This window comes from Polypterus senegalus, chromosome 8 (assembly GCF_016835505.1).
Source record: "Polypterus senegalus isolate Bchr_013 chromosome 8, ASM1683550v1, whole genome shotgun sequence".
NCBI classification, from domain to species: Eukaryota; Metazoa; Chordata; class Cladistia; order Polypteriformes; family Polypteridae; genus Polypterus; species Polypterus senegalus.
The window spans coordinates 175,942,117-175,969,337 of record NC_053161.1 but is presented as its reverse complement, the minus strand read 5'-3'; the positions used below and the strand labels follow the sequence as shown (position 1 = coordinate 175,969,337).

Here is a 27,221-nt window from a genome sequence, read left to right as displayed (position 1 = left end):
CAGCATAAAATGTGGGAATGTATTAACTCCTTTAAAGAATGATGGCTGCCTTCATGTTTTAAAGTTAGTGTTTTGAAACTTGAGAGAGTCTATGAACCTGTCAGGCACTGCAGTGACTGTGTGAGTGAGAAAGTAGCTTCCTTTTAATGTATTTTGGAACTATTTGTCCCCAGGTGGAAATTTGGCCTTTTAAAGAAGCTTTTTAAATGAATAACTAAATAATGAATAGATAAATAACACACACACAGAGACCTAAATGACTAAAATGAAAGTACAGTGGTGTGAAAAACTATTTGCCCCCTTCCTGATTTTTTATTCTTTTGCATGTTTGTCACACAAAATGTTTCTGATCATCAAACACATTTAACCATTAGTCAAATATAACACAAGTAAACACAAAATGCAGTTTTTAAATGATGGTTTTTATTATGTAGGAAGAAAAAAAAATCCAAACCTACATGGCCCTGTGTGAAAAAGTAATTGCCCCTTGTTAAAAAATAACCTAACTGTGGTGTATCACACCTGAGTTCAATTTCCGTAGCCACCCCCAGGCCTGATTACTGCCACACCTGTTTCAATCAAGAAATCACTTAAATAGGAGCTGCCTGACACAGAGAAGTAGACCAAAAGCACCTCAAAAGCTAGACATCTTGCCAAGATCCAAAGAAATTCAGGAACAAATGAGAACAGAAGTAATTGAGATCTATCAGTCTGGTAAAGGTTATAAAGCCATTTCTAAAGCTTTGGGGCTCCAGTGAACCACAGTGAGAGCCATTATCCACAAATGGCAAAAACATGGAACAGTGGTGAACCTTCCCAGGATTGGCCGGCCGACCAAAATTACCCCAAGAGCGCAAACACGACTCATCCGAGAGGTCACAAAAGACCCCAGGACAACGTCTAAAGAACTGCAGGCCTCACTTGCCTCAATTAAGGTCAGTGTTCACGACTCCACCATAAGAAAGAGACTGGGAAAAAACGGCCAGCATGGCAGATTTCCAAGACGCAAACCACTGTTAAGCAAAAAAGAACATTAGGGTTCGTCTCAATTTTGCTAAGAAACATCTCAATGATTGCCAAGACTTTTGTGAAAATACCTTGTGGACTGATGAGACAAAAGTTGAACATTTTGGAAGGCAAATGTCCCGTTACATCTGGCGTAAAAGGAACACAGCATTTCAGAAAAGAACATCATACCAACAGTAAAATATGGTGGTGGTAGTGTGATGGTCTGGGGTTGTTTTGCTGCTTCAGGACCTGGAAGGCTTGATGTGATAGATGGAACCATGAATTCTACTGTCTACCAAAAATCCTGAAGGAGAATGTCCGGCCATCTGTTCGTCAACTCAAGCTGAAGTGATCTTGGGTGCTGCAACAGGACAATGACCCAAAACACACCAGCAAATCCACCTCTGCATGGCTGAAGAAAAACAAAATGAAGACTTTGGAGTGGCCTAATCAAAGTCCTGACCTGAATCCAATTGAGATGCTATGGAATGACCTTAAAAAGGCGGTTCATGCTAGAAAACCCTCAAATAAAGCTGAATTACAACAATTCTGCAAAGACGAGTGGGCCAAAATTCCTCCAGCGCTGTAAAGACTCATTGCAAGTTATCGCAAACGCTTGATTGCAGTTATTGCTGCTAAGGGTGGCCCAACCAGTTATTAGGTTCAGGGAGCAATTACTTTTTCACACAGGGCCATGTAGGTTTGGATTTTTTTTTCTCCCTAAATAATAAAAACCATCATTTTAAAACTGCAGTTTGTGTTTACTTGTGTTATATTTGACTAATGGTTAAATGTGTTTGATGATCAGAAACATTTTGTGTGACAAACATGCAAAAGAATAAGAAATCAGGAAGGGGGCAAATAGTTTTTCACACCACTGTAAATGGGAAATCAATACTTAATGAATTCACTGTACGTGTTGTGCATGTGGGGATGACATATCTCACGATGGGGGTTTATGGGTATTTGTAAAATAGTTCAGTTATTGTCCATAATTAATGATTGATATGTTTGTTGTTCTTATTCTTCTTTCGGCTGCTTCCTTAAGGGGTTGCCACAGCGGATCATCTTCTTCCATATCTTTCTGTCCTCTACATCTTGTTCTGTTACACCCATCACCTGCATCCATAAACCTTCACTTAGTCCTTCCTCTTTTTCTGTTCCCTGGCAGCTCTATCCTTAGCATCCTTCTCCCAATATACTCGCCATCTCTCCTCTGCACATGTCCAAACCAACGGAATCTCGCCTCTCTGACTTTGTCTCCCAACCGTCCAACCTGAGCTGACCCTCTAATGTACTCATTTCTAATCCTGCCCATCCTTGTCACACCCAATGCATATCTTAGCATCTTTATCTCTGCCACCTCTAGCTCTGTCTCCTGCTTTCTGGTCAGTGCCACCACCTCCAACCCATATAACATAGCTGGTCTCACTAACATCCTGTAAACCTTCCCTTTCACTCTTGCTGATACCCGTCTGTCACAAATCACTCCTGAAACTCTTCTCCACCCATTCCACCCTGCCTGCACTCTCTTTTTCACTTCTCTTCCACAATCCCCATTACTCTGTACTGTTGATCCCAAGTATTTAAGCTTATCCTCCTTCACCAACTCTACTCCCTGCATCCTCACCATTTCACTGTCCTCCCTCTCATTTACACACATGTATTCTGTCTTGTTCCTACTGACCTTCATTCCTCTCCTCTCTAGAGCATATCTCCACCTCTCCAGGGTCTCTTCAACCTGCTCCCTACTATCTCTACAGATCACAATGTCATCCGCAAACATCACAGGGACTCCTGTCTAATCTCATCTGTCAACCTGTCCATCACCATTGCAAATAAGAAAGGGCTCAGTGCCGATCCCTGATGTAATCCCACTTCCACTTTGAATGCATCCGTCACTCCTACCGCAGACTGTCACACTTCCCACGTACATATCCTGTACAACTTTTACATACTTCTCTGCCACTCCTGACTTCCTCTCGAGGCACTCTGTCATATGCTTTCTCCAGGTCCACAAAGACACAGTGCAACTCCTTCTGGCATTCTCTAAACTTCTCCGTCAACATCCTCGGAGCAAACATTGCATCTGTGGTGTTCTTTCTTGGTATGAAACCATCCTGCTGCTCACTAATCATCACCTCACTTCTTAACCTATCTTCCACTACTCTTTCCCATAACTTCATTCTGTGGCTCATCAGTTTTATCCCCCCTGTAGTTACTACAGTCCTGCATAACCCCATTATTCTTAAATATCAGCATTAGTACACTCCACACCTCAGGCATGCTCTTACTTTCCAAGATTCCATTAAACAATCTGGTTAAAAACTCAACTGCCATCTCTCCTAAACACCTTCATGCTTCCAAAGGCTTTCCATTCTTCATCCTCTTTATAGCTGTCCTTACTTCCTCCTTGCTAATCCGTTGCACTTCTTGATTCACTATCTCCACATCATCCAACCTCTTCTCTCTCTCGTTCTCTTCATTCATGAGCCTCTCAAAGTACTCTTTCCATCTGCTCAACACACTCTCCTCACATGTGAGTACGTTTCCATCTTTATCCTTTATTACCCTAACCTGCTGCACATCTTTCCCAGCTTGGTCCCTCTGTCTAGCCAATCGGTACAGGTCCTTTTCTCCCTCCTTAGTGCCCGACCTCTCATGCAACTCATCATACACGTTTTCTTTAACCTTCACCACCTCTCTCTTCACCTTGTGCCTTATCTCCTTGTACTCTTGTTTACTTTCTGCATCTCTCTGACTATCCCACTTCTTCTCTGCCATCCTCTTCCTCTGTATACTCTCCTGTATTTCCTCATTCCACCACCAGGTTTTCTTTTCCTCCTTCCTCTGTCCAGATGTCACACCAAGCACCCTTCTTGCTGTCAGCCTTACTACATCTGCTGTAGTTTCCCAACTGTCTGGTAATTCTTCACTACCACCCAGTGCCTGCCCCACCTTCTCCCTAAACTCAACCTTTCAGTCTTCCTTTTTCAAATTCCACCATTTGATCATTGGCTCTGCCCTCACTCTCTTCCTCTTCTTGATCTCCAACATCATCCTGCAGACCACCATCCTATGCGGCTTAACTACACTTTCCCCTGCCACCACTTTACAGTCTTCAATCTCCTTCAGATTGACTGTTCTGCATAGGATGTAATCTACTTGTGTGTATCTTCCTCCACTCTTGTACGTCACCCTATGTTCCTCCCCTTCTTAAAATACATATTCACCACAGCCATGTCCATCCTTTTGGCAAAATCCACTATCCTCTGAACTTCTTCATTCCTCTCCTTGACACCATACCTACCCATCACCTCCTCGTCTCCTCTGTTTTCTTCACCAACATGTCCATTGAAATCCGCTCCAATCACCACTTTCTGTCCCTTGGGTACACTGTTCATCACTTCATCCAACTCACTCCAATAATCTTCTTTCTCACCCATTGCACACCCAACTTACGTTGTATATGCACTAACAACATTCATCATCATATCTCCAATTTCCAGCTTCATAATCATTACTCTGTTTGACACTCTTTTCACCTCTAAATCACTCTTGGCATGCTGTTCCTTCATAATAACCCCTACTCCATTTCTCCTCCCATCCACACCATGATAGAACAATTTGAATCCACCTCAGATCCACCTGGTCTTACTTCTTTTCCATTTAGTCTCTTGCATGCACCATATACCTTCCTTCTTTCCATCATATTGGCTAACTCTCTACCCTTACCAGTCATACTGCCAACATTCAAAGTTCCTACCCTCAGTTCCACTCTCTTTACCTTCCTCCTCTTCTCCTGCCTCCAGACACGTCTCCCCCTCCTTCTTCTTCTTTGGCCAACAGTAGCCCAATTTCCGCCAGCACCCTGTTGGCTACTACTACTACTTCTACTACTACTCGTGGCGGTCATTGTTTACCCAGGGCTCAACTGATCCTGTATGGAAATTTGTATTGTTGTTCGAATATTGATTTGGCAAAATCTTACACCGGATGCCCTTTCTGACGTAACCCTCCTCATTTATCCGTGCTTGGGACCAGCACAAAGAAACACACTGGTTTGTGCATCCCCTGTGGCTGGGTTATTGATATGTTTGTTAGTCATTTAAAAATATTTTTCAATCTAAAGGCTTTTCAAGTGCATTGTATAGGTGACATAATTTTCATTTATGTTTATTTTCCTCCCACTAATTGTTGCACTTACCCATAAGGCACTCAGTCCTCATTGTGATTTGGTTGGATTTAAGGTGTGCAGTGCAGATAGTCTTTTTTTAAAGTATACTGTAGGTTAATGGAAGGTGCAGCTCTTGAGATTTGAAAAGCAAGTTTAGTCAAAGTGCAACAGATTCCAAGTGAAACAGATTAATCCTACAGCTCTACTGCAGCTGAAGGATGAGGGATGAGTCCAATAACAGATAACTATGAGAAAGAGTGAGATGGATCCATGTATACTAGACCTTGGTGGTGAAAATTGATATCTGACCCCTGGAGCGTTGCTTCTGTAATGTGGGGTTTGAACTAGAGCTCATGGAGGAGATTGAAAATCCAGCCAAGAAAGAGTGGAACTCACCAGTAAACACAGTATTGACAACATTTTTGATCCAGGATGATCTCACATAAACCACAGGCACCCTGCTGAGGTCAGAGTTCGAGTTTCTTTGAGAAGATTAGAAAGTCATCTCATCACATTGCACATGTGTTTGATAAAAAAAAAAAAAACTCTTCAGAGTATTTCGCTTTTTAAGAGACTTTAGATTCTGTGCTGGTAAAGGGTACCGTCTACTGGCTGTGTAGACCAACTGCAGGGAATAATTGAGGTACATGGAGAGATTTGCAGCAATGACCTTCATGGTTTGAGCACAACCTGTGGATTGTTATTAGACTTCTCTTCTGGTCATGGATTGTCTGTAAGAAGTACATGTTTGATCTCAAAGTTTGTCATGAGTAAAACTAGTACCAGAATACCTTGGGCCAATGTTCAGTGATTGACTGTGGTCGTGTTGTCTACTGTGAGGCCAAATATTATGGACATTTGGGTAAAGAGAGGTGCTGAACTGTCAGATGATCACCCCTAGGGGCAGAGTTGAATTGGGTGGATGACCCAAGAGAGAGGTTAGGAGCACGCACTGATACAGCGCATTGCTGCGCCCACCACATGATAAATCAACTTAGGATCTCAGATTAAGACCCGAGTGCAGCCATGCAACGGGTGACACCACGGCACCACACTAGTTCTGATGGAATGGATCCAGTGTGAGGCATCTGTTCAGAATGAGTTCATCTCCTGATGAGCTTCTCCTGTATCATGGTTACTCAATGACATTTGCATAAATACATTTTGGAGCCGTGCATCCATTAACATTTTATTTGGGAGTATGAAAGTCACCAGTGAGTTGCAGAGCTGTCCAGTCCTTATTTCCACTGCCACACTCCATTCAGAGCAGCAACAAATAACTGCGGTAATCCAATGTCTCTCATCTTCAGATTTGCTCCCACTGTACATTAATATAACACTTTGTTGTTTCCTCTGTTTTGCTTTGATGATGTAAATCAATTGTTTTGATATATTTTTTGGCTTTGGTGCAAATATGGGGAAAGTTCAAGACATGTTCTGATTATGAAGGGTGCATTTTACATGGTTGACATGGTGGTCTGTTTTACAAATAAAACTGAAGATTATCACTTTACCACCATTAATCAAAAAATAGGAGCAAGATAATTTTGAATAATATTTTAAGAGTATAAAGAGAACATGATGATGCAGTTCTGTAATGTAGTAAACAAAATGTAAGTATCTATCTTGTCAACTGGGTCCCTCACAGATGATCTGTTTATTTTAGTTATTTCACCTTCTTGTGTACAGTGATTGTGCTCATGTGCTAAGTTGTCATAATACAGAAGGGGAAATTACCACGTTGAATTGCTTTTCTTTTGCAACCTAAGTTTTACAATTGCTTATTCTTACAAAAGGTTGTTCATAATTTCATCCAGTATTTATATAATGCAGTGACTTAATGTGAATGATACGGAAGTGGATTGAGAATAAGATTCTGTTTTTTCTTTTCTTTTAAACTTCATACAGGAGACAAATCTCACTGCTGTCCTGAATGTGGCAAACAGTTATCAAACAAGAGTTCCCTTTCAAGGCACAAAAAAATTCACACAGGAGAAAAGCCATATTGCTGTTCTGAATGTGGCAAGTGGTTTTCAGAAAAGAGCAGTCTTCAGGGCCACCAAATAATTCATACGGGCGAGAGGCCTCATTGCTGTCCTGACTGTGGCAAATCATTTTCACAAAAGAAGAATCTTCAGAGCCACCAACGAATTCACACAGGAGAGAAGCCTTATTGCTGTCCTGAATGTGGCAAGTGGTTTTCAGAAAAGAAGAATCTTCAGAGCCACCAACGAATTCACACAGGAGAGAAGCCATATTGCTGTTTGGAATGTGGCAAGAGTTTTTTATTAAAGAGCTATCTAAAGAGCCACCAAGGAATTCACACAGGAAAAAAGCCTTATTGCTGTTCTGAATGTGGTAAACAGTTTTCGCAAAAGAGGAATCTGCAGAGCCACCAAAGAATTCACACAGGAGAGAGACAGCAGCTGGCAAATTAGGTGTTTCAGGATATTGATAGAAAAAATGCATAACTATTAATTGCTGCTTGTGCCAGAACTAGAAAGAGTCGCACGTCTTGTTGTGAGGTGAGAGATATTGATGGCTGAAGTATTATACACTGAAAGACACAACAAAGTGGCCAGTCTAATTCACTGGAAACTCTGTAAGAAATAGAAGTTACCAGCAAGAGTAAGACACTAGGACCACAATCCAGACCATTTACTAGAAAATGAGCTGTTAGTCACTTGGGACACACCAAAGAAAAACAGATGCCAGAAAACCAGTGTTGGGCACATACACTGTGCACAGGAAGCTGGAAAAAAAAATAAAAACAGGTGGAGTGCCTTTTGATGGTTACTGAGTTTATTTCTGGTTTAACATTTTTGTTCAACTTTGCTTTATTGTGAGCATAGATGTACAAAAGAGAGATTATTTTTGTCATTATTGTTACTACTAGGTGGTGTGAGGTTTCGTTTGGTTTCAAGTTGCACAGGTTGTTTTCCCCTTTAGGGCATTCAGTTGTTTCTATCCAGCTGCAAGGTAGTCCAAGATGGCAATGGTATCGCCTTTAAAAGGGTAGAGACATCGTTCACTAGAGGTCGGTTAACCTGGCTTGATGAGGGAAGAGAATTTAAAAGGTGTATATAGAGTTTACTGTAAGGAGGTGCTGAGCCGTCGGTAATGAGAGAGTGGTTCAGTGACTGGCTGCATCAGTGGAGTGTAACTGACTCCTATTAGCCAGTGCAGGCTCCCGATTCCTCTGAAAGCTGACAAAGCTGGATTATTCAAGGCTGCATCAGAACCTCATTTTTACTTTCTCGTATACAAAGTATAGGGAAAGTTTTGTAATCGTCCGAAGAGTCAGTGTCGAGGTTTTGATTAATCTCAACATTTTAGACCTCCCTGACTTTCTTGTAAAGTGTAGAGAAAGTATTGGAATCATGCAAAAATTCTATTTCGAGATTTTGATGAATCTCGATGTTTTAGGCCTCCCTTTGTCCGAAAATGTCATTTTTTGGAATTGTGTGTGTGTATGCATGTAAACACGATAACTTGAGTACGCTTTCACTTGGGTCAACTAAATTTTGCGTACAGGTATTAGGTACAAAAGTAGATTTCTATCAACCTTTTGGCTATTTGCGTTAACTGGAAGTGGTACTTTACCATTTATTTAAATAGTGTTAAGTCATTTTGTTCATCCCAGGAATTAGAATATTTCCTTTGGGGTAAAGTCATATTTTTGACTATTGTTTTTTCCTTCTTCATGCTATTTTTGTACATAGAATGATTCATCAGCTTGAAGTATTTTTCTTTTATTTATTTCACTGTGTGCACTGTATATATTCCTGCAGATTTTTTTTTTCTTTTCTTCAAGGGTCTTTTGTAATAAAACGTGTTTTTCTTTTAACCATCTACCATCTTGATGATTTGTTTTGACTCTACCTGCATCAACTCCTGGTCCAAAACTACTAGCAGCTTGTTAATGATCTGAAGGCAGTCTTAAGTTTGCCAGCGAACACCCGGGCCTATACATGTGCCTTCTTGAGCAGGGGGACCTTGCGTGTTCACCGACAAAAGCGCGACAGACAAATGAGCTCCGACAAACTCGCTAACTGGTTTTCGACAAATGCGCACCGACAGAATCGCCACAACAAAATCGCGAGAGAGGCCAAGAGAGTGGGACGCGTACGTGCGCATTATGTACACATTATGTGCTAGGTTATAACTGTATTCAAAGATGCTAATTGCACTTAGTTTCGTTCCTCCGGAAGATGTTGGGTCCGCTTTCGATGAAGTTAGCGAGAGTAGACCCGACCATCTCCAGAATGTTTATGATTACTGGAAACGGACAATTACGTTGGTCGATTGAGACGCAATCGTATACAAAGCGTAATTACCAGCAGTCAGGCAGCCAGCAAGTCTAAATACGCTCAACTATCAAGACGTCTTGCTGCAATTCTTCGTACATATGCAGGGCGTGATCTTAAAGACTATCTGTGTGCCGTGTCTCATAATATTGACTTCTAAAATAAACATTATTATACAGTATATGCTTTAAACTAGTAATTCATATTTAATGAAACTTTTGCAATTTTGTTGGCGCGATTTTGACGCCGCGTTTTAATGGCTGCTATTTTGTCGGCGCTCATATGTCTATCGCGCTAATGTCGGGTCACTACCTTGCGGACTATGCAAGATTTCAATCCATTGCAGCGTAGTGTGTTACCAATGATGTTGTTGGGGACTTCGGTTGACATCATTAACAAGCTCCTCCCGTGTAGTTTTGGGCTGATCCCTCACCTTTCTTATGTTCATCCTCACCCCATGAGGCAAGATCTTGCATGGAGGTCCACACCAAGGGCGATTGATGGTCATTATAATATTTCTTCCATTTCCGAATAATTACACAAACAGTTGTGGCCTTCTCACCAACCTTCTTGCTGATGGTCTTGTAGCCCATTCCAGTCTTGTCCCTGACGTCCTTTGACAGCTTTTCGGTGTTGCCCATGGTGGTGGAGAGGTTGGAATGGAAGAAATTGCTTCTGTGGACAGATGTGCTTTATACACATATGAAGCTGAGATCAGGAGTATCTGTAATTGATTAATTGATTGTAATCTGTGTGCCACATGGGCACACAGCCAATCTGTGAGTGCCAGAATTCCTGCTGGGTTGTAGGGGATCAAATACTTATTTCTCTCAATGACATGCAAATCAATTTATAACTTTTATCTAATGTGTTTTGTCTGTATTTTTGGTTGATATCCTGTCTCTCACCATTAAAAAGAAACTACCATATAAATTAGAGACTGTTCATTTCTTTGTAAGTGAGCAAACTTACAAATTCAGCAGGGGATCAAATAATTAATTCCCCCACTGTAAGCAACGAAGGGAAATTGATGGAGTGGCATAGCTCAACGGAGGCGCTCAAAAGTTCAAGTTCAGATAGTCGCATAGTGCTCAAAATAATAAAAAAAAAAAGTGGTCACATATCAAAGTCGTCACGAAAAGGTGCATCGTAATTCACCATCTGAATGTCAACACCACTTTGAGGAGGCAGCAGAATACATCATCGCTAGGGAAGGAGAGTTTAAATATTTTTTTTTTCGCTTACCATTATGCCTACTCCTCTAATTAATTTGCATTTTTAATAAGACAAACAAGCAGATACCAGATGCGGTATTACTGTTTATTACAAAAGGTGACCACTGTGCCAGGAACACAATTCCAGAGTATTCATTTCTTTGCAAGTGAGTAAACTTACAAATTCAGCAGGGGATCAAATACTTGTTCCCCCTACTGTACATATGAGTAGGAGTAAGACTTTAGGGACTTTCAAAACTTGATTTGATGTTATTTTAGGAGAAGTAAATGGATAGGACTGGCGAGGTTTGTTGGACAGAATGACCAGTTCTTGTCTAGTTGTTCTAATGTTTGAAAAGTGGTTTCACTGACAAGTAACAGGCCCACTGATTTTTAGCTTACTTTTAGTAAGCTATGCGACTCTCTGCACAATGATGTTTATCAGTAATTTTCCAAAAGAATTGCTCATTGTCGAGATCCTATATAAGAGAAAATGTTTTGAAAGCACTGAACTTGACATTGTCGTTAAGCCTGCCACTTGTAATGGCGTTCCAGCATTCACAAAGCCTCTCGACCAACTTCACAAGAAAAAACTGCAAATTTTGTATCTTCTCAAGGTAAAGAACCTGATGCAAAGGTTGCTGTGTGGAGAATAATAAAAACTTTTCAATTTTTTTTTTTTTTTTGTTTTGTTTAACCACTTGGGTTTCATATGTTTAACTCTTCTGAAAAATGAACATACGGGTTAATAACAAACTATTTATTTTTACCTTATCTTAGTGAAACAACCTCATGTTTACGGACATTAGCAGTCATGAAGGCATTACAGGTCACTTTCCTGCAGGAACACAACGGGACCTCTTCATCCAGTTTTTGTGGAAAACTTAGTGACGCCGATGGAAAGGTGAATGACTGCAAGCCGTAGCCCCCGAAGGTTGTAGCCTGTCACTGTGGAGGTTCCCAGGGGTGAGTATTGTGGGGTGTGCATGTAACACAAGGGTGTCGTTTAGGGGTATTTCTTGTCTACTAATTGTTGAAGAACCTGAGATGATATATAGTGCCTTCTATAAGCAATAATACACATTTTTATGTGCTCAACAGAAATTTGTGATATAACGCACACACAACTAAACTGAATTTTGATCTGGTTTTAAAGGAATACTTAAAAATAATTTTATTACTGTTGCTATTATTTAGTTATTTATATGCGTTACCCCAAGTTCTTTGTAGTGTTGGCTGAGAAAAACAATCTCATGCTTTCATGGATAACTATTCAGTGCATCGAGTCAGTGCTGAAGAGCCACAAATAATATTGAAATAAGAATTTTAAAATTCTAACAATACTTAGTCACATAGTGCACATGTCTTGTATCCACTCGTATGCTGAAAATTTCCAAAACACATGAATGTTTTGCTAAAATATTGTTCAGTGGATACTTTCAGAAATTCAGAGCAGTGCATGAGTGTGAATCGTATTAAAGTGGGATCAAGCCTTTCATTGAAACCCTGCTTCTCCTTCTCATTCAGACATGAAGAATCCTGTCTTCAAATCATATTACATGCCGTATGAACTATGGGCTGTGTGTGTATATGCTTGCTCCTTCAAGTCCTAATAGGCTTGCTGTGCCCCAATGGCATGAAAGGGCACAAGGAGGTGCACCCACTCATACTGAGGCCACCACTGTTCAGTGGCAGTACGCTCATATATGAGCAAATAAACCTCTACTTTGCCCTGAGTGTGCAATTGCAGGCCCTTGACCCCACACCATGTGTATGGCGCTTTTGCAGGCGCTTGGTGGGTGCCGGCATTAAGTGGCTCTGCCTGGTTTAGTTGGACCTGGTTCACCTGGTCTGCGAGGTGGGGAGACAGCTGCAGTCAGATCTACTTGATCGGCTATCCTGCCAACTACGCCACTTGTGATTGGATGAGGAAACGCAAATTCAAAGGAGCAATGTTGGATCACCAACCCAGTCTTCCCTATTTAATCAAAAGGCAAATTAATAATGAAAATATGTACTCTGCAGCACAAAATGCTTCCAAAATCAAAAACTGCTCATTAGGTTTGTAAATACTTTTGAGTTCAGTCGCCAAATTGGAGCCGTGTCCTGTGGTGTACTCTTTTTTTGTAAAGTGAGCCCTTCCTTCTCATGGCCATGGGATTTATAGCTGGGAAACTGGAAGGGGCAGAGTCAAATGTCCTCACTGGATTTCTTCTTGGTACTAAGTGAACAGCCTGAGTTCAACTTTCGTAAAGTAAGATGACTTCTTAATAATGTAAAAAAAACTAGGGGGCTTCACTCGCTACACGCTAGCCTCTTTGCGGTTCTGCTGCTACAGCGAGTAATTAACCATATTAAAAAAAGGGTAAAACGTAATAATTTGAAAGTAAATTATGTTTCATATATATATATATATATACACACACTCACCTAAAGGATTATTAGGAACACCATACTAATACGGTGTTTGACCCCCTTTCACCTTCAGAACTGCCTTAATCTACGTGGCATTGATTCAACAAGGTGCTGAAAGCATTCTTTAGAAATGTTGGCCCATATTGATAGGATAGCATCTTGCAGTTGATGGAGATTTGTGGGATGCACATCCAGGGCATGAAGTTCTCGTTCCACCACATCCCAAAGATGCTCTAATGGGTTGAGATCTGGTGACTGTGGGGACCATTTTAGTACAGTGAACTCATTGTCATGTTCAAGAAACCAATTTGAAATGATTCGAGCTTTGTGAAGTAGCCATCAGAGGATGGGTACATGGTGGTCATGAAAGGATGGACATGGTCAGAAACAATGCTCAGGTAGCCCGTGGCATTTAAACGATGCCCAATTGGCACTAAGGGGCCTAAAGTGTGCCAAGAAAACATCCCCCACACCATTACACCACCACCACCAGTGTGCACAGTGGTAACAAGGCATGATGGATCCATGTTCTCATTCTGTTTACGCCAAATTCTGACTCTACCATTTGAATGTCTCAACAGAAATCGAGACTCATCAGACCAGGCAACATTTTTCCAGTCTTCAACTGCCCAATTTTGGTGAGCTTGTAGCCTCTTTTTCTTATTTTTAGTGGAGATGAGTTGTACCCGGTGGGGTCTTCTGCTGTTGTAGCCCATCCGCCTCAAGGTTGTGCGTGTTGTGGCTTCACAAATGCTTTGCTGCATACCTCGGTTGTAACGAGTGGTTATTTCAGTCAAAGTTGCTCTTCTATCAGCTTGAATCAGTCGGCCCATTCTCCTCTGACCTCTAGCATCAACAAAGCATTTTCGCCCACAGGACTGCCGCATACTGGATGTTTTTCCCTTTTCACACCATTCTTTGTAAACCCTAGAAATGGTTGTGCGTGAAAATCCCAGTAACTGAGCAGATTGTGAAATACTCAGACCGGCCCGTCTGGCACCAACAACCATGCCACGCTCAAAATTGCTTAAATCACCTTTCTTTCCCATTCTGACATTCAGTTTGGAGTTCAGGAGATTGTCTTGACCAGGACCACACCCCTAAATGCATTGAAGCAACTGCCATGTGATTGGTTGATTAGATAATTGCAGTAATGAGAAATTGAACAGGTGTTCCTAATAATCCTTTAGGTGAGTGTGTGTATATATATATATATATATATATATATATATATATATATATATATATATATATATATATATATATATATATATATACACAGTGGAGTGAAAACTATTTGCCCCCTTCCTGATTTCTTATTCTTTTGCATGTTTGTCACACAAAATGTTTCTGATCATCAAACACATTTAACCATTAGTCAAATATAACACAAGTAAACACAAAATGCAGTTTTTAAATGATGGTTTTATTATTTAGGGAGAAAAAATCCAAACCTACATGGCCCTGTGTGAAAAAGTAATTGCCCCCTGAACCTAATAACTGGTTGGGCCACCCTTAGCAGCAATAAAATAAAAAAAACATCATTTAAAAACTGCATTTTGTGTTTACTTGTGTTATATTTGACTAATGGTTAAATGTGTTTGTGTTTGTGTGACAAACATGCAAAAGAATAAGAAATCAGGAAGGGGGGAAATAGTTTTTCACACCACTGTATATATATATTATATACTGTGTGTATATATAAACTGCTCAAAACAATTAAAGGAACACTTTGAAAACACATCAGATCTTTAATGGGAAAAAGAAATCCTCCTGGATATCTATACTGATATAGACTGGGTAATGTGTGGAACGAAAGGATGCCACATCGTTTGATGGAAATGAAAATGAAAAACCTACAGAGCCCTGAATTCAAAGACGCCCCAAAAATCAGAGTGAAAAAATTATGTGGCAGGCTAGTCCATTTTGCCAAAATTGAATTGCAGCAACTCAAAATTGTACGCAGCACTTTGTATGGCCCCTGTGTTCTTGTATACATGCCTGACAACATCGGTGCATGCTTCTAATGAGATGACAGATGGTGTTGTGGGGGATCTCCTCCCAGATCTGGACCAGGGCATCACTGAGCTCCTGGACAGTCTGAGGTGCAACCTGGTGGCATTGGATGGACCAAAACATAATGTCCCAGAGGTGTTCTATTGGATTTAGGTGAGGAAAGTGTGGTGGCCAGTCAATGGTATCAATTCCTTCATCCTCCAGGAACTGCCTGCATACTCTAACCACATGAGGCCAGGAATTGTCGTGCACCAGGAGCCACTGTACCAGCATAGGGTCTGACAATGGGTCCAAGGATTTCATCCTGATACCTAATGGCAGCCAAGGTGCCTTTGTCAAGCCTGTAGCGGTCTGTGTGACCCTCCATGGAGATGCCTCCCCAGACAATCATTAACCCACCACCAAACTGCTCATGCTGAATGATGTTACAGGCAGCATAATGTTCTCCATGGCTTCTCCAGACCCTTTCACTTCTGTCACGTGCTCAGGGTGAACCTGCTCTCATCTGTAAAAAGCACAGGGCACCAGTGGTGCATCTGCCAATTCTGGTATTCTATGGCGAATGCCAATCGAGCTGCATGCTGCTGGGTAGTGAGCTCAGGGCCCATTAGAGGACATGGTGCCCTTGGGTCACCCTCATGAAGTCTTTCTGGTTGTTTGGTCAGAGACATTCACACCAGTGGCCTGCTGGAGGTCATTTTGTAGGGCTCTGGCAGTGCTCATCCTGTTCCTCGTTGCCCAAAGGAGCAGATACTGGTCCTGCTGATGGGTTATGGACCTTCTACGGCCCTCTCCAGCTCTCCTAGAGTAACTGCTTGTCTCCTAGAATCTCCTCCATGCCCTTGAGACTGTGCAGGGAGACACAGCAAACCTTCTGGCAATGACACGTGTTGATGTGCCATCCTGGAGAAGTTGGACTACCTGTGCAACCTCTGTAGGGTCCAGGTATCGCCTCATGCTACCAGTAGTGACACTGACTGTAGCCAAATGCAAAACTAGTGAAGAAACAGTCAGAAAAGATGAGAAGGGAAAAATGTCAGTGGCCTCCACCTGCTAAACCATTCCTGTTTTGGGGTCATCTCATTGTTGCCCCTCTAGTGCATCTGTTGTTAATTTCATTAACACCACAGCAGCTGAAACTGATTAACAACCCCCTCTACTACTTAACTGACCAGATTAATATCCCATAAGTTTCATTGACTTTATGCTATACTCTGATTAAAAAGTGTTCCTTTAATTCTTTTTAGCAGTGTATATATATATATATATATATATATATATATATATATATATATATATATATATATATACACTTGTGTGTATATGTGTATATATATATACTTTTGGGGTTGAATGTTATTTTATCTATATATATATATATATATATATATATGTATATGTATATGTATATATGTATATGTATATATATGTATATGTATATGTGTATATATATGTATATGTATATGTATATATATGTATATGTATATATATATATATATATATATATATATATATATATATATATATAAAATAACATTCAACCCCAAAAGTGTCCAGTGGAAAGTAATAATAAAATGTGCAGCACGACGTTAATATACAATACAAAGCCTCCCTTGACCCCACACTGTACACGAACTCAATAAGATGCACAGAAAGCATGAAACACACATAAAAGTCCAGATGATTAAGCGGAAAATAAATAATGTTTGTGAACTTTATTCAGCTGGAAAAAGTGTCTGATGGCAGTTATATACAGATGAAAATGATGGCTTGCTCTTCTCCCCAAACAACAAGAAACAGTCTCACCGTGGTTATCCTCGGTACGTGGCGTAATCCACAACCCTGGGGGTTTTGCAGTACAAATATGATGCTGACAGGCATTGAAAGTGGCAGCTAAACAAAGGTGTGAATGATTTGGATCGCTGCTTTCTCCTGTCTCTGTAGTGAATTGGTGGTCTAGTAGAACGGGATGTTTTTTTTTTTTTTTCTTCTTTCTGTCCTTCTGTTTAAATAGTGAATGACTGGATGCAGGTGATGGGATTGACAGGACCAATTATCACGAGGGAACACGGTTCCACAGTGTTATCCTTCCCCTTTTATTTCCAGGGGAGTATATTTACAAACACACAGACCATGTAAGGACAACGTGACAAAAGACTGGACTCAGCACAAAATACATTTACGACAACATTAATCATGTATTCTAGAGTGTAGTCAAACATCCAGTAACATGGTGCCATTGTGAACTCTTATTTCATGAACACAATGTTCTCTACCCGTATAATATGAACTTCTGCTTTACACCGCAGTATCAGACATTTTGACCCCATTGCTTTATGACTCATGGAGAGTCACGTACAACAGAGGCATTAGACATTTGCAGGTTTACAAAGAAATCTGTCTGAGAAAAATGCTTAATGATGGAGGACAGCAGCTCAGTGGTATGAGTCTTAATGATCGTTTGCAGATATTACTTTAAAGCAGAGCTTCAGCTCAGTTGTCAACAACTCAATATAAGGTTTACCAATTTAATTTTGTGGAGCTAAATGTTTACACACACACACAGAAAAATATTGATTTAATATTTAAAACAGCTATGCACACCTCTTTAATACTGACGCCTACAAAAATGTGATAAGCTGGTTGATCTGTTGTGTCAAATATAATTCTTACAGTATACTTAAAACAAAAGCTAATGCTGTATGCTGAAAATTAGCAGTTATGGCCACTAGGGGCGTCATCGAGCCCCAAATGCCTGACACAATTCAGTCAAACAGAGACTCAAGGTCCACAGTTATCTATTTTACAAAATCACTTTAAGAGTGTTAAAGCCAATCCAGCACCTTATAATGTTCAAAATAACACATCCAACTCCTTCTACTCCTCCTCTGCAAGTGTTGTTCTCTGTCTCCTTACTGTGACTCCATGAGGTAAATGGGATGCCATTTATTGTGCCAGACCCGGGAGTATTTCTGAGGTCAAAGCACTGCAGATCAGAAGCACTTCCAGGCCAGGAGGAAGTCCCCTAAAGTTACGGATAGTGTTCCCCTGGTAGCACCTATGTACCTCAACAGGGCTGGCTTTCAGGACTACAGCTCCCAAAATGCCTTGTGGTGTTACAAATGGGAGTTCCACCAGAGGGATGCTGCCACCCTGTGTACAAGGGGAATAAATGCCCCTGGGAAGCAGCCTCCCTCTGTCCGTCTATTATGGCATCCCAGCTGGGAAAGGTTCCCACAATCAATCCAGCCAGGATGGGTGTACATTCACATCCTTCCATTATAGAATCCAGACAAGAAATCACCATCCATCACCGTTGGGATGCCAGTCCCTCCATTATGGCATTCACACAGTAAATTTACAAACACACCGATTATAAAAACACAATAACGGAATACAAAAAGAAGCAGGAAATGAATGTGTTAGTGTCTTATAGCTGACATCTGTGTGAATAAACTGTGTAATGACACAGTCTCCCCCTTTTGGAATATTACCCAGAATACTGTGGGCAGAGCATCAAGCCTGACTGGTCAGTCTAATAAATCAGACAGGTTTCACGATGTGTGGGTGTGAAGCCAGTCGCCTGAAACAGGGTGGAAGGAAAGACAAAGTGGCATCTTGGCAGAGGCATGAATGGGTAAGAAGCTAAAGTGCCGTCTGTTTATCCAGGAGAGGTGAATACCTGCTGATGAAACCATCTAAATGGCAGATTCTTTGAGAGGTTTTCAACAGGTTAGTGGAGTGCACACATACACAATTAATAATTAATACTTTGTCAAAAAAAGTAAAAGTTCCAATCTGAGAAAGTATATACAGTTACTTTATACTGGTATATACCAAAGCTGTCTGCATTGTTCATTGTACTGTGGCTTGGATTTTTGGCCATAGTGTCTATTTCAGCTTTCCAGGATTGCAACCTTGATGTGATGGAGGATTTGTGTGACTCAATAATCCTTAGATCTCCATTGTCCCTTGTTTTAATTTGGGAAAATGGTTCAAGAGATTAAAGAGTAAGTAGGCAAGAATCAGAGAGAGAAGGTCCGATATTTTAGTAAAATTTACTTATTCAGTTATAGCAACATTCAAATACTTATTCAATTATAGCAACATTCAAATACATATAATGCAGTGACAATGGACATACAGAAACAAGATTATGCTTACAATAATATCAAAAGACCCAGAGCCATCATCCTAGACCAGTAGACTGAGGGAGCCCACTTGTCAGTCTCGTCAGAGGATCAATTCATTAGCCTAGTCAAAGTACCGGGCGGTGTGCACATTCCCCACGGTTGAGCTTCCGAAGAAACTGAGGGTGGAACCTTCCCTTATATACTAATTAGGTGTCCTTGCCCAAAAGCAGCCTACGTGGAAGCAGTGTATGCAGAAGTGATCAGTTTCAGCACACACACTTTCCCACGAGACACGGTATTGTTTTTCCTCTACTTGGCCCTGACTGAGGCAGTGCCTAGTACTAGAAGACACACAATAATATGCTTACATGTGAAAAAAGCCTCTCAAAGTGAAAAACAACTCCTTACATAGCCTTGGCTGTATCTTTAGAACATTCCCGGCTGTTTTTCCCAAAACATTAGTCTTTGCAGCTGGCTTTGCACTGAAGCGACCAACGCCCATCTGCTCTCCTGATTCCCTTCCTCTCTTTATTTTACCTTTGCTTTTTACAGAGAAAAATCCTTCCATTACATCCCTCCTCATAGAGTTACTCACAGTAAACTGATCAATGGAGAAGAGCCGAACACAGAAAAATCATAATTGACCCCCATGAATGCTCTGATTAAATTAAAGAAAACTAGGTCTGAGATTGGTGTTTGCTGGAAAGTGCATGTTGGTGAGATTAAGCCCTCCAAATGAAACCAGAAAGCTGCGGGGAGCCGTCATATGGGATCATCACTCACATGCTGGAGGGCAACAGTGAGGGTCAGGTTTAACAGCAGTCAGTTGACAGATATAAGAGGGATGGGTCAGGTGTATCAGTGTTTGACCATGGACACTGGCTCTTGGGATGCAGAACTTAAATTCTCTGAGGGGGAACTCGTATAGAAGGTTGAAACATACTTGCTAGATATAGTCTGACTGGCACTTCAGAACATAAGAAATTTGACAAATGATAGATGACCATTCAGTCCATCAAGCCAGTTTGCTGAGCTCTCATAGCTAAGCTGTCCCAATATCTCATCCTGATTTTTCTTCAAGGTTGTCAAGGTTTCTCTTTCAACTATTTGTGTCTGCTCATTGCAAAAAAAAAAAAAAATACACTTGAATTTTTTTCAAGTAGTAACATTCAATTTGGCAGCACTAATTTAAACCTTGGGCTGCAAGGTGGCGCAGTGGTAGTTCTGCTGCCTCGCAGTTAGGAGACCTGAGATTGCTTCCTGGGTCCTTCCTGCGTGGAGTTTGCATGTTCTCCCCGTGTCTGCGTGGGTTTCCTCCCACAGTCCAAAGACATGCAGGTTAGGTGCACTGCCGATTGATTCTACATTGTCCCTAGTGTGTGCTTGGTGTGTGGATGTGTGCCCTGCAGTGGGCTGGTGCCCTGCCTGGGGTTTGTTTCCTACCTTGCGCCCTGTGTGGGCTGGGATTGGCTCCAGCAGACCCCCGTGACCCTGTAGTTAGGATATAGCGGATTGGATAATGGATGGGTAGTGTAAACCTTGACTCCTTTCTGATCTTTTAGTGGACGCCAAAAGCACAGCCGTTTTCGCACAAGAAACCAATGACTGTATGGAGAAAGAAATATGGAAGTCATAAAATGTCAGCAGTACATTTTTATTGCACAAGTTTCAACACTGTGAAAAGTAATATTCCTAATTCTTCTCACCTTCCACAAACTTACTATTCCTAAAGAAACACTGCACAGTTTTGATGTAGACTTGCATAGTATGTCAGTTATCACAAATTGTTAAGGAACTCATGCTCAGAAGGTCTCACAGGATGATGAGAAAAGAATCTTTCAATTCGAATTTAAGAGGAGGAATGGGACTCCGCTATCCACAAAATAAACTCCCCAATTTGTGCAAAGCTTACTAAAATTTGAACGTGAGGCAATGTCTCCTTGACACCCAGGAAAATGTCCAGATTTAAATGTACTCTTTTAGTATAAAAAATGAATGCTACCAATATTTAATTCGCTGAATCTGAAGCTGTACACTTGTCTGTGTTCTGCGCTGTCTCTCTCATGATCTATAAATGGAGTTAAAATATCAGGCAAGAGTTGTAATAACTGAATATTGCACTTGTTAAATTATAACACTGTCCCACCAGTGATATGTCAGTGGCCAAGACAACAAAGGAAATACCATACTCCATCTGTACCTTATCAGAAACAAAATGAGACAACTGCCGTCTACATTATGGCACCGATACTAACCAATTAATAAAACACTATGCTAGATTCTTGTCACAAAAGATGCTTGTATGTTTTGTAAAGGGGCTGAACATTTTATTCTACAGATTTATTTTTAATTGAATATTTGTCAGCTACTTCTGAAGAGGTCAGTCATTGAGAAAGAATAAAATAATTGTAGTCAAGTCCCTTCTTCAAAGCTGCTATATACTATTACATTTTCTTAATACCTCCATTAACTCTGATAAGCACTACATAAATTAATTATAATACAAGGTGCACGTTATACATGTAAGAGATGGATACCATCATTTACATTTACTGTTTTAATAGATTTGAGGAAACACACGGTGGCTTACATTGGCTACTTCATCGCATTTGCCATTCCGTCTTAAATCGTGGAAACACGTCTGTTTTTTCGCCAAATGTTCTCACGGTGTTAGGAAAACAAGTGTGTGTGTGTGTGTGTGTGTTCTCTTTATTTGATTTGGAATGTAATGGCCGGGCGTGCGGACATAATGACATCACGAGTATATCTTTGACTTAACTGTGTGTTACAGTGATTTTAATTATCTCTATTGTGTTATATATATATATATTTTATATATATATATATATATATATATATATATATATATATATATATATATATATATATATATATATAAAAGGATGTGACGAGTGGAACCAGAGTTGGGGTGGCGCTCCTCCCTAGACAGAACCGAGTGACAGGGGTCAGGGTTAATTATGCGTTCGGGCGAAAGGGTTGCTGCGTAGGTGGCAAAGAGAAGCATTGGAGTTGGTAGGAAGGCAGCATCAGGGTGAGAAGGGAGCGAATAGTTAAGGGGCAGGCAAGAGACAGACAGGACCAAAGCGAATTGTTTTTATTATTTTGGAGGTGTCTCCGTGACCCGGTTGGCGTTAGGGCACTGTTTTTATATCGCGACATATCAAAGAAAAAGTCAGTTAGCATTTGGAAAACTCCCCTAGGCAGTGGTAAGCAACTCATGGGAGTTTTATTCGACTGGTTGTCACTGTATATAGAAATCAAAGGCAGTTTCTCTAAACTGCAATCTCCTGAAATTCAGCGATCCGTGCACGAAACACTGACATACGATGCGGCTAGGAATGCCGCATTTCAAAAATACATTTAACACTCGACAACACGAAGTGAGGCCACCCAGTCGAGTAGAATCCTTAGCGCTCTTCTTGCCTGCGATTCCAGTGACGTGCTAATACTGACTGAAACGAAAAAAGAATATGAATATCCGTAAAATACATATATGGGCGCGCACAAATTTGTTTTTCGTCGCCATTGATGACGTCGAGGTTTGTCGAGTTTTTCTTGCGGTTTACATGCACGCGCGTTTGTTTACACAGATTTCTGCAAACAGTTACGTCATTCAGGGCGACGGAAACTGAGGCCATGCTGTTGTCTCGCATTGTGCAGCATAACTAGACAGGAGTCGAGTCTATACGGAATCATTTTAAAAAGAACCCCATTACTGAAAGACACGGGGTAAGTATTCGTGTGCGGGGCACTCCACTTTATGTTTGTGTGAGATTTTTATCCGCTCCACTCAGTTACTGCATCAGAGACGAACAACTCGTTCTCGTCAATCAGCAAGCCACCGACATTTGCTCGAGTGAATTCCCTGCTGGCTCGCGTGTCTTTTGCTATTCTTTGGTGTCTCCGACTTCACATTTTCGAGTGCCATTTCTACTTTGCGTACTTCGCCCCCTCACACACGCACCGCAGCCTGCTCGTATTAATTTCTTTCCGTATCTTCCTTCAGTTGCGTACCTCTATAATCGCCTCACTCGAGGGGCCGACGATTCCACCGACACAGCGCTTTGTTTTCGAATTTTCACTGGTGCCCTGTGCTTTTTACAGATGAGAGCAGGTTCACCCTGACCACGTGACAGAAGTGAAAGGGTCTGGAGAAGCCATGGAGAACATTATACTGCCTGTAACATCATTCAGCATGAGCAGTTTGGTGGTGGGTTAATGATTGTCTGGGGAGGCATATCCATGGAGGGTCACACAGACCGCTGCAGGCTTGACAAAGGCACCTTGGCTGCCATTAGGTATCAGGATGAAATCCTTGGACCCATTGTCAGACCCTATGCTGGTACAGTGGCTCCTGGTGCACGACAATTCCTGGCCTCATGTGGTGAGAGTATGCAGACAGTTCCTGGAGGATGAAGGAATTGATACCATTGACTGGCCACCACACTTTCCTGACCTAAATCCAATAGAACACCTCTGGGACATTATGTTTTGGTCCATCCAATGCCACCAGGTTGCACCTCAGACTGTCCAGGAGCTCAGTGATGCCCTGGTCCAGATCTGGGAGGAGATCCCCACAACACCATCTGTCATCTCATTAGAAGCATGCACCGATGTTGTCAGGCATGTATACAAGAACACAGGGGCCATACAAAGTGCTGCGTACAATTTTGAGTTGCTGCAATTCAATTTTGGCAAAATGGACTAGCCTGCCACATAATTTTTTCACTCTGATTTTTGGGGCGTCTTTGAATTCAGGGCTCTGTAGGTTGATCATTTTCATTTCCATCAAACGATGTGGCATCCTTTCGTTCCTAACACATTACCCAGTCTATATCAGTATAGATATCCAGGAGGATTTCTTTTTCCCATTGAGATCTGATGCGTTTTCAAAGTGTTCCTTTAATTTTTTTGAGCAGTTTAGATATAAAATGGCGGTATCCCTCCCTGGTGGTAATATTAAATAAATCATGTTGGAGAAATACACTTGGCTTTGTTTAATGTTGGCTTACACTGCAAAAAAATTACTTGAAGGAAGCTTTTGGCAAAACCTGGTCCTGGAGTGGGAGCCCAAGAAATGGAGTTTATCAACTTCGGCCTTGAGGAAGGCATTCTGAGAAACGGATGGCAATGTCATCCACCCCCTGGAGATCAGCTTCAAAAGTTCAGGGCAATTGCCAGAGCTTTTTATATAGTTTGTACAATTCAGAGGTCCCAAACGATGATCAGGTCACAACCAAACGTAAAAACAATCATGTACTGACATAGCGCGAGTAACAATTAGCACCCAGTTGCTGTAAAATGTAAAGTGACCATTTAGACCACTGGACACACCTGTTGTCCTTTAATAGATTACCATTTGAATTCCCACTTGTCCTTTTTCATTTCTTAATTCAGTTGATATTTACGACAGTATGAGTTTCTCTCTGTGTCAGGTGGATTACATAGTTTGGATGGTTTCTGCTATACCAGTGCATAGTTCTGAGTAAAATCGGGTCTCATGAGATGAACTTCACAATGACATATTTTATTTTACCTTTTCAATGACTTGCCAAATGCCTGCACGCAAATCCCTTTAAATTGCCCGACAGTCCACAGGTTGAAGTGGCAGCACAGTTTGAGCTCGGCTCTTCACATCATGGCGTCTCATCCTCTCGTTGCTAAATAGTGCTGTGATTTTGTTTGTTTTTTATCTGTCACCATATTTATTGTAGTGCAACACACACACACTCTGTCTAATTTAACTCATACCAGCTTAGTTCATTCAGGGCCTGGGGATGCCCAAATCATAAAATAGACTCCTGTCACGGGTACTTTCTATTGCTAAGAATTGGTTTAAAACTTCATAAGAAAGCCTGAACCACCATGTGTTCAGAGTTGCTATGGTCAGGTTTATAGTAAGTAAAAAATAAACAAGAACAATCAAACTACACATGATTTAATAAACAACAAGAACATTTATTTATATAGCACAGTTTCATACAAAAAAAATGTAGCTCAAAGTGCTTTACAAAATGAAGAATAGAAAAATAGAAGACACAATAAAAAATAAAAATAAGTCAACATTAATTAACATAGAATAAGTCAGGTCAGATGGCCAGGGTGGACAGAAAAAACAAAAAAAAAACTCCAGAGGCTGGAGAAAAAAAATAAAATCTGTAGGGAGTCCAGACCACGAGACCGCCCAGTCCCCTCTGAAAAGGTAACTTAGTATACATTCTCAAAGGAAATGTTTGCTTTGATGTGAATTACAAATTTAAAAGCCACCAAAAATATACAGGTAAAAAACCCTGAAGGACCATCCACCCCAAATTAAAGCTCAGATAACATCGGTTATAAAGATCGTGGTGAAATAAAACTCCACCCTAGTGTAAAAGCTGATAAATTCAAAACTAATGAAACAGCCACTGGTAAAAATAAAAAGAAAAGGGACTGCATGAAGTGGGTTTTAGCCTCACCTGGGGAGGCAAAAAGGGAGGGTGGGGGGTTAAGGGGGGAAGAGAAAGAGAGCAGGCTTGATCTATATCTAATCTATCATCTCAATCTTTATAATTATAACTATCAACGTAATAATAAGCTGCATGGCAACAACTCTTGGGGGAATAGGAAATTAAGACCTAAACTATTTCACTTCCAGTTAAGACTATAATATGACACCAAAAACTCAGAATCAGTGTCTCCATGATGGGACAGTTAACTTCGTAAGCTGGAATGTTAAAGGCCTGAATCACGAATTAAAGAGAAAGAAAGTACTTTCTCACCTAACAGGTCTAAATGCTAAAATAGTATTTTTACAGGAAACCCACTTACTAAGTAAGGATCAGTTCCGGCTGCAAAAAGACTGGACTGGCCAAATGTTCCATTCTAGTTTTACAAAGAAAACTAGAGGGGTGGGAATTCTCATACATAGAACAGTACCATTTGTAGCATCAGATGTAGTATTGGATCCTGAAGGGAGATATGTGATGGTCATGGGAGACTTATCTAACTGTAAAATGATTTTGATAAATGTTTATGCACCTAATGTTGATGATAAGGAATTTATACAAAATTTATTTGCATCCATTCCCAATCTGAACACTCATAAACTTATAATGGCTGGGGACTTTAATTGTGTTCTAAATCCACTTTTAGATAAGACTTCCTCCACAGGGGGAACGGCAACTAACACCGCAAAGATAATTACAAAGTTTATAACTGATCACAACTTATCAGATCCCTGGAGGTTTTAAACCCAAATTCAAGAACATATTCTTTCTACTCACCAGTACATCATTGCTACTCAAGGATTGATTACTTCTTTATAGATAATAACTTCTTGCCTAAGATTAAATCTTGTAAATACGATGCTATTGTTATTTCAGACCATGCTCCGATGATCTTGGAGCTGAAATTACTAAGCCCCATACACTCACCCCAGATGGCGTCTCAATCCGCTTCTATTAGCTGACGAGAATTGTACTGAATTTATATCCAAACAAATTGAATTCTTTCTAGAGACAAATACATCCCCTGAGATCTCTGCAGGAATACTCTGGGAAACTCTTAAGGCCTTCTTAAGAGGACAGATTATCTCATATCTTTCCCACAGAAATAAATCCGAGCGAAGAAAGTAGCAGAGATAAAAGCGAAATTACTAAAATAGATGAAGAACATGCCAGACTACCAAGCGAGACTCTACATAAGAGGAGGCAGGCTCTACATTCAGAATTAAACCTCTTGACAACTAAAGAAACCGAACAACTAATTTACAAATCCAGACATCATTATTATGAACATGGAGAAAGCTAATAAGCTTTTAGCGCAACAAATTCACAAGCAAGATGTGCATAGCGCAATCTCGGTAATTACTAACACGAACGGAGATAAAATCATGAACACAAAAATATAATGTACACTTTTAGAGACTACTATAAATCCCTATATACTA

The 27,221-nt window shown here is 40.7% G+C and overlaps 1 protein-coding gene across 1 annotated transcript in view; it reads left to right on the top strand.

Moving 5' to 3' along the window:
- The window catches only part of LOC120534722 (zinc finger protein 665-like), a 60,236-nt gene that overhangs the window by 20,366 nt on the left and 12,649 nt on the right, over positions 1 to 27,221 (top strand). Inside the window, exon 5 of the mRNA XM_039762306.1 lies at positions 7,094 to 7,620. Coding sequence (XP_039618240.1) covers positions 7,094 to 7,620 — 527 coding nt within the window. The remainder of the gene's footprint in view (positions 1 to 7,093; positions 7,621 to 27,221) is intronic.